The sequence below is a fragment of the Selaginella moellendorffii genome, unplaced genomic scaffold (assembly GCF_000143415.4).
Source record: "Selaginella moellendorffii unplaced genomic scaffold, v1.0 SELMOscaffold_129, whole genome shotgun sequence".
Lineage (NCBI taxonomy): Eukaryota > Viridiplantae > Streptophyta > Lycopodiopsida > Selaginellales > Selaginellaceae > Selaginella > Selaginella moellendorffii.
In genome coordinates this window covers 112,054-123,837 of record NW_003314390.1, presented here as the reverse complement: position 1 = coordinate 123,837, position 11,784 = coordinate 112,054, and the positions used below count along the sequence as shown (strand labels likewise).

Below are 11,784 nucleotides of genomic sequence, written 5' to 3'. Positions count from 1 at the left end.
GATCAGCCACCGGATTGAGAATGGTGTCTTGCGGGTGACGGTGCCGCTTGTTCCAGGATCCGAGCTAGTACAAGACTTGGTGGAGCTGGAGCCTCGGAGTGATGAGGATCATTCCACGGCTCGTGGGCTGCGAGCTCCGTCCATGGACTACACCATCGAAAACGCTGATCGACTCGTCCGACCAGAAGCTCTCGTTGCCACCAAAGTTGGTGCTTGCGTCCATGAGCCGAGCGTGATCACAGTGTCGCCACTGGTGGACATCTTGGAGCTCCCGGATTCGTACGTGATCGTCGCGGAGATGCCTGGCGCGCAGTCGGCTCAGGTGGAAGTCACTTGCTCGTCCGGGGGAGGAGGAAAAGATGGCGAAGAAGCAGCAGCAGCAGCTCGGGAGATCCGGGGCATGATGGAGCGCGACGGGTTCTTGAAGCTGATGGGAGAAGCGCAAGGGACTGGTTGCATCGCATCCATAGCCGGCGTTGCTCGGGACGAGGATGGCGGCCACGCAGTGAGGCTGGAGCGCGGAGGAGCGAGCACCAAAGTGTTTGCTCGCAGGCTTTACTTCCCTCTCAGGTATGTGGAGGACAGGGCGAGCTACAACTTGACTGGCGATGGCTTGCTGAGGGTGGCACTGCCCAAGCGAGTTCCCAGCCTCTGGGAATCGGTGATGGAGTTTTGGCACAAGGATGTTTGTGACTACCTGGCATCACGATGTAGCTGGGACTGTGCTCTTCTTTCGCTATGTAGATCGTATCGCTATATACGTTGATTCGATCCTATCCTGTGAAGTTGTATGCTTTCAAGTGGTCTTGAATCTGTCACAATGGGGCGGTCTGCAAGGGAAAGCCTGCCACAGTGTAAGTTGCATCATCCTTGTCACAATCTCCAATTAAAAAAATTAGAAACCGGTTGCGACTAACCTCAGTCTCCCGCTGAGCGGCATTGAAATGGTCATTTGGTAACGAAGAGATGTCACTCCAAGAACAGGTTTGGAGCTCGCGGCTTTGGCTTTCTATACCCAACAAACGTCAATCACTGCTCGCAGCAAAGGAAGAGCAACATACCTTCCCATGACCGGAAAAACGATCGACGTGCCTGCTTCCACGATTCATCGTATATCTGCGGCGTCTTGTCAGATTCCTGCAAAGGCCAAAGAAACGAAAAGGTGAGATAGAAAACATCTAGAGACCTCGTCATCACTTCCCGCAAAGGAAAAAGAGAAATAAACAACATACCTTCAGTGTCTGTCTCTTGTGAGCGCTTTCTCCTTCCACGATTCATGGTATATCTGCGGCGTCTGTGTCACAATCCTGCAAATGGCCAAACAAACCAGAAGATGAGATAGAAAACATATAGAGCAACAACTTACCTCGTTATCGCTTTCATCTGTGCTAAATACACAAGGCCTTTTCACCCGCGGCTCCCTGAACTCCACCCTTAGCAGGCCCATGTATCGATTCCTTATAGTAACCAGCGGATCCTTTACTCGTGTCACGGACACCCGATCGTTCTCCCGGTAAGCTTCGCGGAGAAACGCCATCTGGCGTGAGTTGCTCTCTGAGACGTAGAAAAACCGTGGGTGACTCGCAAGCAGAGCGTCTGAGTACTCTGGCAGCCGCAACTCCTGCTTGAATCCTTTGAACTTTGCAAGAGATGCTCTCTTCTCGATCGTGAGGCTGAGTAGCTCGTGAAAGACTGCCAGGAGTCTCTTCTCTCCAGACAGACTGCTTGGATCTGCCGAGTTGCCGGGGTCTTCGTAAGGTGACGGCATTGGAAGTCTTTGGAACTTGTCGAATTCCTCCCAGAAAATCCTGTCCGCCTCGAACTTCTTTGGAAACGTACTCACGAACGCCCAAGGGCCGAGAATTCTTTGCGTTCTTCCTGCCTCCACAGCCCTTTCTCTGTCAGTCACGGCTAGCGACTGATCCCACGAAACGAGCTCCACCATTCTGGATCCCCCGACTAGCCGGAAATCCTCCGGATACCTCCGGAGAAACCCATCAAAATCCACAGGGAAGGCACACTCCTTGCTCAAGTTCTTGAGGGGAGTCACTGGCGCCCTGCGATCCTTGCACATCATCAAGATTTTCTTCACGATGGACACCGAGAGCTTCTCATCCCTGTCACGGATCGCCTGCCTCTCGGCCTCCATGATCTCTTGCATGAAATCCCTGAGCTCGATCCACTCCTGGGTCCTGTGGTGCTTGTACGTGAGCTTAAACACCGCGGCGTGCTTGCGAAGGAGCTTGCTCATCCTCCTCTTGCTCACCTCGTCCATCTCCGCCGGCATTCTCTTGATGTCGATCCTCCCGCCCTGGCTCTGGACGAATTCCATGGCTCTGGGGATCTCCGAGTAGATCAGCTCGTCCCACCGCACCACACGATCCAGGTAGAGGCTCTTGCGCCATACCTGTAGCGCCTTGCGCTTCCACCGCGCGTGGAGCTCTCGCGTCTCGCCGGGAATCCATCGCTGCATCGTCCAAACCCTAGGAGGTAGCGCATGAGCTTGGATCGAAGATTTCTCGCGACGATCACCCGAAATATCAAGAGCCTGGCAGAATGCCGCGCCGCTCACGCCAAGATCATCGAGAATGGCTTCCGCGACGACACCTATCTCACCAATCTCCTGCTCCTCAGCTACGGCAAATGCGGCAGCGTGGAGAATGCCTGGAAGACCTTCCACCGGATGAGATCTCGCAACGTCTTCACCTGGAACAACATGATCACTGGATGCATCCACGGCGGCGCCATCCAGGACGCCAAGAATCTCTTCTTTCTTGTGCCGGGGACGGACATCGTGCTGTGGAACGCGCTCTTGACGGCATTTGCCTACACTGGGAATCCGGAGGAGGCGAAATCTCTCTTCGATGCCATGCCCCAGAAGGACGATATCACCTGGAATATCATGATCCGAGCCTACGCCCTGGGCGGCCTCCTCCACGAATCCAGACGCTTTCTCGATCGAATGCCCTTCTGGGGAATCATCTCCTGGACGACGATCTTCAAAGAATACGCGCTGGGAGGGCATCTGGAAGCCGCAAAGGCGATCTTCGACGCAATGCCGGAGAAGGACGACATCGCCTGGACGCTGATGCTCCACGGCTACCTGCGCCACGGCCAGATCGATCAAGGCAAGATCGTCTTCGACTCGATGAAGAACCGCGATCTCCTGTCCTACACTGCCCTTGCATCCGCCTACGCGCAAGGCGGCCGGATCGAAGAGGCGCAATCGATCTTCTACCGGCAGCCCCAATTCGACATCGTCTCCTGGACCGCCATGACCCAAGCCATGGCCAAGAGCCCTTCCTCCCTCCCGGACGCCAAAGCCCTCTTCGATTCCACGCCGTTGGATCGCTGCGTTGTATCCTGGACGTCCATGCTCCAGAGCTACATTCAAAATTCCCGCCTCGAGGAGGCCAAGGCCGTGTTTGCGCGAATGAGCGGCTGGGATGTGGTGAGCTGGACGGCCATGATCGTCGGATACGCGGAGAATGGCCATTACCACGAGGCCCAGCGAATGTTCTCGTCCAACCCGGAAAGAAGGAACGTTTACTCCTACACTGCGATGCTAACGGCCGCATCTAGAGAAGGGGATCTGGAAGATGCCAAGAGGATATTCGCGACCATGCCTGGCAAGAATCTCGTCACCTGGAATGCCATGTACACAGCATATGCCCAGAACGGGGATATTCCCTTGGCCAAGGACTTGTTTGAGAAGATACCCGAGAGGAATCTCGTGTCATGGAACATCATGATATTTGTCTATGGTGAGGTTGGAAACGTTGAGAAAGCTAGGCTTTACTTCGATGATACTCCGGAGAGGAATATAATCTCTTGGAATCTTATGATCGCGGCATATGCCCACAAGGGGTATCCGCAAGAGGCCCATGGAATCTTTCACGACATGGTTCTTCATGGCTCTCGCATTGACGAGATGACGTTTTCGAGTGTTTTGGTGGCTTGCAGCCACATCGGGCTTGTTCGCGAGGCCCGGAACTATTTCGTTACTCTGATTCTCGATTTTGAGGTGACACCTCTGGTGGAGCACTACTGCTGCTTGGTTGATGCGCTCGGCCGCGCTGGGAAGCTCCAAACTGCGGAAGATTTGATCGATTCCATGCCATTTTCGCCCAGTGATGTTGCGCTAGCAAGCCTGGTGAGCGCGTCGAGGATTTACAACGATCCCATTCGCGAAGCTCGAGCTGCGATGGTTCTCCTGGACGTGGATTCCAACGATTCTTCGGCTTATCTTTCGCTCTCCAGAGTTTTTGCTAGCGATGGCAGCTAAGTTCTTGATATTCTCTTTTCTTGGGATTCTAGGGAGGAGCTTATCAAGAGTTGCGATGAGGGCGAATGAGATTGATGCGGCAACGGTTTCATGGCAGGGATTGCGACACATTTCTCTCCAATCGCCTCATCGAGATTGTATCGGGAGCCCAGAGCGCGCGCGAAATCTTCGTCTCCATCCGAGTTCATCCTCTCCAGGCACGCCGATGCAGCCAGGACTTCCCCGTTCTTGACACGATAAAATTCAAGGAGCTGATTCGCAGATTCGCTCATCGACCTCGCAGGCAAGGCGGTGGCGACGCAGCCGATCTGGTGGTAGCAACAGGGGATGGCAGAACAAGATGAGCTTCATTTTGCGAGCTGGATGTCAATACTGTGGTGTGCCGTGTAGGCCTGGTGGGCGAACTAGGATTTATTCTTGGGTAGAATGCATAATACAGCACTCCCCCTTATTTAGGGTGGGCCCCGTTTGCCACCTCATACATGCCACCTCATTACTGTAAATTAAAGATTGTTCTAGTATATTATTTTCAACTATTTTTAAGTATTTAAAAGTACAAAATCAAATATATTATTTATTCTACTATAACAGCATTATCTTGATTGTATAGCTTAATATGACTGCATAGAATATTAAATGCAGCTTCCTTTCTTTCAATATATATTTTTCGCCAAATATATTCTTGAAAGTAAAAGCTATATAATTCTTTTGTTGTACCATAGCAAGGAAGGGATTTTTTCACTGCATTCCATATTAATTCAATACAATTTGTATGAATTCCAATCATGGGATCAACAAAATTCTGAGAGTGGTTGACTGTATGATGAGTGAAGTTCAATTGATTCAACCACTCTGAAACATAACCAGCCCAACAATCACTATATATAATTGTTCCTAAAAAAATTAATTATAATTATTAGTTAAGAATAATAATAGAAATAGAACTTACTTGGTTCAACATATGTATATAATATATCAGTTAAAGTTTGTGTAGTACAATTGGCCACTGGAACCATAGACATTCAATCTGAATCACGTTCAATTCCTCCAAAGACCCATTGACCTTCTACTCTTCTACCAATATTATATTTCCACTTACCAAACTTACTTTCATTAATTTCCACAATTCTTCCTGGACCATTAATCTTTTGACTACCTTGTTGTAATGTGATAACACAAATATCACGACAAAAGTTATACCAATTTGTTGTTGTATGCTCACTTTAAATACTACACTCAATACGAGCTTGATCTTGTGGCATTTTAATGCACCAACAATACATCATTCTAAGCATTTGAGCAAATGTGAGATTACTATTTGCAAACCATGTATTAGTTCTAAGAGATCTTGTGGTATTGCAATTTTTACAATTCCACTTTAAACCATCTTTACAACCTTGATTATCAGATCGATATCTCATTGGTCGATGACATCTTTCATATTCTCTCTCTTGTGGAAGAAGACCAACCATAATACAAAAACTAAAAGAATTTACTTTACTATTAGTTCTATCAATAAGATCAGAAAAAGAAAGAATACTATCTTGAGCATGATCTACATATTCCAATCTAGCCATAATACTAAAGAGAATGAATAAAATAAGAAAGAAAATATAAGGAGCACAAACATAAAACACAATGAGGAAAAACCTAAACCAATTGTAGGTTATATACTTATAAATTATAGCCATTCATTCACTGGCTAATTATAAAATTATAGTCGTTAACATATCCATTAATAACATCTACTAATTAAAGTTTAAAGTTACTAATTTAGAGTTAGTTGTTAAACATTTAAGGTGCAGAGCTGGGCGTGACTAAGCGCACCACAGAGGAAGCGAGGAGTCAGCGTGGCAAAGGGGCAACCACGTAAGAGTGAGGGGTGTTGTATTGTGCATTTCTTACTTATTCTTTTGAAGGGAATTTGAGAGAGGGCCAGATTGCACTCAAGAAAACTTGCTGCAAGTGCCAAGTTGCAAGTTGCAAACCAGCAAAGTTCTCTGAGAGAATAATAAATAATTAAGTTCTAATATTTGGTTAGTTTTAATAGATCAAATATGCTATTAAATATGCTTAGAAAATTAAATAATTTTTAATTAATATATAATTTTAAGAAAATGTATATGGATAAATAAATTAATAACCTAAGTAAAGTTGTTACTACCTTGAATGGGCAATCTAGCCTAACAAATGCATTTTCAGGATAATGACCATACATAAACTTTTAACAAATATTTATATACTAGTTTGAGTTCATTAAAATAGTTAAATGTGATATATTTAGTTGAATAATTAAATAAGTGTTTAACACGTTCATGTTTTTAAAAATATTTAATATTTTAATAATGTTCCAGAGATGCCTTGAGGTAATGGTAATAATGATGGGAATGTATTAAAGTAAACATTACGTGATGAAATAATGTTGAATGAAAGATTTCATGTAAGGGAAGATATAAAAATGTTGGGTGGATGAGGTTTTTACATATATCCTAAAGATAAATCCATCCCTTTCTTAACAAGTTTAGGTTTAAGATAGGAAAGGGATTTTGTTTTACCTTTTTAAAACACATGGTCTGCTCTCATTCGATTCTATCCATCTGTCGCAAATGTGATTTCAGGTATCAAAAGATATTTGTCAATCAGTCCTTATGGACACTCTTTCCTTACTGTCGTAAAGGCAGGAGGTTGGTACAGTTGGATCCCTTTGGTAGCCCCTCTTGTGCTAGTAGAGTTAATTGGGGATTTTAAGTGTACTTAGCCAGATGAGCATAAGGATGGAATTCCTACATGTTATTAGTTAAGCATACTTAGCCTGGTAAGGAGTTCCCATCTCGTTATATCTTGCATTGGCTAATGACAAGAACCTTTGCGTATTGAGATTACAATATCACTGGATGATAGCTTACCATGTTTGCCAAACACCCTCACTATCATGCCCTTTATATTAATTTTATTTCAGTCTTAAATGCTAATTATGAAAAATGTCTAGATTTGCTCATTTGACATATCTACAAAATGTAGAGATTGTCTTGAACACAATGATGTTCATCCTGTGTCCAAATTCACAATCTAGGGATATTTCATATTTAATAAGTTTCAAGTTTGTCCCAGAGACTAAGTTATGGTACTAAGGGAGGCATGGGGTGAAAGCCCAAAGCTTATGTTCTTCGAGGGGGGACTATCTCCAAATGTATAGTAGAGATAGTGGTTGGAATGCATGTCTGACTAGCTGAGATATTAGTTTGGCTCTCATTGGGCTATGTCACCTTGCTGTAAGCTGCTCCCTAGCAGACATATTAGCTGTTTTGCTCTCTTTTCGATCAATCGTGAGGCTGAGAAACTCGTCAAAGATTATGTAGCACATGTGGCTTTGACCCTTTATCCTACGGTGATTTACCATAGGATAACACCTCAAAGCAAACCCTCTTTATACCATGTGATACATGCCACGTGTCATATGCCACGTGTCCAAAAGACAGTGGTGCGGAACTGGAGGTTCAGGGCCTTAGGCCACTGAACGAAGGAACAATGCTAAACTCCCAAGCATGGAGCTAAGGAGTGACGGAACCGGACCACGGAGCAACTCCCTAGCATAAAACCCAAGGAGCGAAGGGACAGGACCTTGGAGCGATTTAGAACAGTCCTAGAGCAACTAACATCCCAATACCAGGACCAGTACGGAAAACGGAGTTAAATAGAGTCTAGTGCTATTTCGGCATACTAGTGGCCTAACGTGAGGATATGGGTACTCCACTAGCTAGCATGGTATGGAACTTGGGCTTAGACCCAAGCCGGACGCAGAACAAGAACAGGCACGCAAGCGAGAAGAACAATAACAAATATATCATCAAGGAACTCAATGATGAAATTTAACTATTGAAGATGGTAGATAGTATGTCAAACAACTTACCAAAGATAACTCAAAGAACATAAAATATTATTGACTAGTAAACAAGATGCTTGCGAATGTATCATTTGAAGGAAATAACATCCCAATATATCAGAACTAACTCGAGCAACAATCAACAGAACAGAATAAATGTGGTAAGACTAACAAACACTCATTCATGGCAATTATCACACTAGTCAATTTAAATAGATCCCAGTCAATAATACCAAGGAACAAGAGTTGCTCAAGCAAGCATTAGTGATGTCTCAAACCCAAGAGACCAATTTAAAGCAAACCACAAAGAACATGTGGTATTGTGAGAAACCATAAGCCATCAAAGAGAACAACTAACCACCATGAAAAATCATCAATCATTCTATCAATAGAGAAATGTATAATCATTATTGGAGAAAGAATGCATCATCCCGAAGAACAACAAATCATTCTATATCAACAACAATCAAGCAAAACCTTTTGACAAGGATAATCAATTATCCTAGATGATAGTCAATCATAACCAATGATTGCAAGATGCAAATATTAACTTCAACATCGAAGCTATGGGCTAAAATGCCTTCCCTAACAACTTCTAACAAATAGATCATAAGCATGAAAGCTCAAGGAACCAAAAGCTCGAAGAAGCCTATAGTTAAGTCTTTCCCAATAATGATCACAAGTTATGCATAAACTAACTTCAATGCTAAAGAAAATATCATGGTACAACCCACAATATCCCCCTCAACATATCCATAAGCTAAACTTCATAATGCCAAAGCTAATGAAAAGCATATCCGCATTAATCCAAAAGCTAAGCATAACGAAGTTATGCTCAATAAATGATCACTAAACGATCCTCCATGAATTCATCTATTACAAAACGTAACTCACTTCATAACAAGCATAAGAAGAATCATCAATGATCAATATATTCCAACTCAAATCCAACATAGATTCAAACATTTTAATATCGATCACTAACCTTTCCTCTTGTAAAGCTAGCATAGTTCACGACTAAATCACTTTTCAAGGAAAAGCTAAAGCTCAACCTCTACTAAACAATGTCATCTAGAACACAACTAACTCAAACTTCCCACTCAGTTTATTTAAACGTCAATATTGCTGCTATCTAGCTAATGCACGAATGCTAATAACACAAAGCTATAGCCAAACTATCAATACTATCTTCATCGAGACTAATGAAACTCAATGTCAATCTTACGGAAAAACATCTCATTTCACTCGAGTCTTAACATCAATAATATCAATGATAGAGCATCACTTCAATACTATTAATACTAGGACAAAACTATAAGAAAGCGAGAGTGAATCTTCACTCAAAACTCTTTTTCAATCAAGCTAACCAAAGTCAAAGATACTTTAGTCAATATCTGAGATAAGTTCTTCAGCAAAACTCAGTTACAGATAATACATTATCAAGGAGTGATTCACCACATCCAAGACTTAATGAAATCTAACACTACGAATTAAATGCAACCAAATGATATCGACAGAAGTAGAGTCAACATACCAACATGGAAAACCATATAAGTTTAATGACACGATCCTCCTCAACACCATCCAGTAAAGCAAGCCCATCACTGCTGAATCATTATCAAATGAAGCAAGTGTCACAGTCTTCGACAAAATCTACAAGCAATCACTAGTTGCAAAGCAACCAACAATCACTTTTCAACTTGCCTTTCACAAGACCTAAACACTAAACTCACATCATTGAGTTATACACTTATCCAACATGAACATAATATACTAGGTACGAAATAAAGATTCATGGACAAGCACAAACTAAATGACCACTCAAATCCAACTCAACCGCAATATGCTCACCAATGCATTTAGCCAACAGCTTTGAGCATGCCTTGAAGAGGCTAATTATGCATGATCAACACTTAGTCAAAACTAAAGTGAAGACTATAAGATGGATTCATACTAGTACACAACCTCCTCATAAACAAAGCTATAGTACGGGTATCAACATCTCAACCTCAAACAATTAAGTTGGACATCACCATCCTTAGCTAAGGCGTAGGGCTACCAAGACTAAGTCAAGATCAGTGGGAGCTTATTACTATTATAAAGTCTTAATGAAATGTGAGATGCAACCTGCCACCAAGCACAACACTACAGAAGAAAGGCACAAAAGTCACCCTTCTAGAAAAGTGCAACGACCACTTTTCTACACCAACTCTAGACTCTATCCAACTCAATTGTTTTAAGCCTAAAAGTTAATATCCCTTTTAGGCCACATCATAAAACCTACCTACTAAAGTCTAAGCCAACGAAAGTCAACTCCAACCCCTTCACTAGTTTGTATTGGCTTACGAAAATGAAATGATTTTTAGGTAAAGTGATCAACAAATCAGCCACTGGAAAAGTCTAAGAAAATTTGTGAAAAATTTTCTATTCTAGAGAAAGAATGACTCTTAGTCTAGAAATGCAAACTTTCAAAACTCAACCAACTTCCTCCTACTATCAACTTCACATAGGTTCACCTCAACACAAATTCTCATGACCCACAGTATGTTGAACTTTGATGTTCAACATGATGATTATAAAAGTGTTGAACATCATGCCCATATTTTGATATTCAACACCGACATCTGCAAAATGCAAAATGAACATCTAAAGCTTGATCACGAAGATCATATCTTTGGATATCCACATTGCACTAACACTCTTTTTCAATCACCTTCAAGATGTAATGTGAAGCCTAAAACACTAACAAGAAAAATGACATAGAAAATCAAGTTCTAAGGAAATTCCTCATCATTTGAAATAACAATGCCAATTCCACTAACACAAGTGCTAACAATGTCAATGCCTTAGCTACACACCTTCTCCATCCAACAATCTACTCCAAGTGTTAACGAATAAACCAACAAGCTATAACAAATTAATGTTATAACCTTTTCCAACACCTCAATGGGCAAACTCAAGGAACTAAGGAATACTCTTAAGCTTAGCATAATGGACCACTATTGAGAATTCAGTCAAAACTACTACAATGCTACTTCGTGCAAGTAGACTAGCTTCACCATCAACCACTTTGGGGTTGATCATCATTTAACCAAGCAACTTCGTAAACACATTGCTCATTATCACATGGTTATGATATAAGTATCACAATAACTTGATCATCAATTTAGCAACACCACGAGCAACGTCCATGTCATTACTTCAAAGGTTTATGTGAATATCAAGTGCTAACTCAATCCGATAAAATGCAACATAAATGCCACACTCCACTAATAGAAATTTACAACACCCAACACCACTAACTTTTATTCACAACATGGATAAGCTTATGCCACTCTCTTTCTGACCAAACTCAAAATTAATCCAATATCAAGCTACTCAAGGAGCAATAGCAAGGTTCCCCGGAAAATAATTGAGCATTGCAACCAAGTTTTCCAATAGCAAGCCTAGACAAAATGGTTTAGCGCTTCACCGCTATCCATCCCACAACTCACCATTTGTAAGACTGTCGCGATAGGTAACTTTCGATACCCGAAGTCACAACTGTAGCGCACCTTATCTCTCTCCCCTTAAGCCAACTGGAAAAGGGGCAATTGCTTGATGAGAGAGCCCTTAA

General features: G+C 42.8%; 2 protein-coding genes across 3 annotated transcripts; one reads left to right on the top strand and one right to left on the bottom strand.

Annotated features, from left to right (window-relative positions):
* Positions 1-770: 770 nt before the first annotated feature.
* Positions 771-3,613, bottom strand: LOC112343051. Of its 2 annotated transcripts, XR_002991159.1 has the most exons (5): positions 1,367-3,613; positions 1,233-1,307; positions 1,062-1,137; positions 918-1,009; positions 771-844 (listed from the first exon to the last, which is right to left on the bottom strand). XR_002991159.1 is itself a non-coding variant. In XM_024665869.1 (3 exons), the coding sequence occupies exons 1-2, from the start codon at positions 3,494-3,496 to the stop codon at positions 1,275-1,277; spliced, it is 2,163 nt and encodes a 720-aa protein (XP_024521637.1). In that variant the 5' UTR covers positions 3,497-3,613; the 3' UTR covers positions 1,036-1,137; positions 1,233-1,274. The 2 variants fall into 2 exon arrangements, 1 of the variants encoding a protein (XP_024521637.1); XM_024665869.1 differs by lacking the exons at positions 771-844; positions 918-1,009 and having other exon boundaries at positions 1,036-1,137.
* Positions 3,563-4,285, top strand: LOC9650908 (pentatricopeptide repeat-containing protein At4g18840). The gene has a single exon (XM_002992106.2). The coding sequence runs from the start codon at positions 3,563-3,565 to the stop codon at positions 4,283-4,285; it is 723 nt and encodes a 240-aa protein (XP_002992152.2).
* Positions 4,286-11,784: the final 7,499 nt, after the last annotated feature.

Excerpts from the sequence above, each read along its gene's own strand:
- LOC112343051 (XM_024665869.1), bottom strand. The coding sequence starts at position 3,496 with ATGGCCATTCTCCGCGTATCCGACGATCATGGCCGTCCAGCTCACCAC. Across the intron at positions 1,308-1,366 it reads CAGATGAAAGCGATAACGAG|GATTGTGACACAGACGCCGC; the intron begins GTAAGTTGTTGC and ends GGCCATTTGCAG.
- LOC9650908 (XM_002992106.2), top strand. The coding sequence starts at position 3,563 with ATGCTAACGGCCGCATCTAGAGAAGGGGATCTGGAAGATGCCAAGAGG.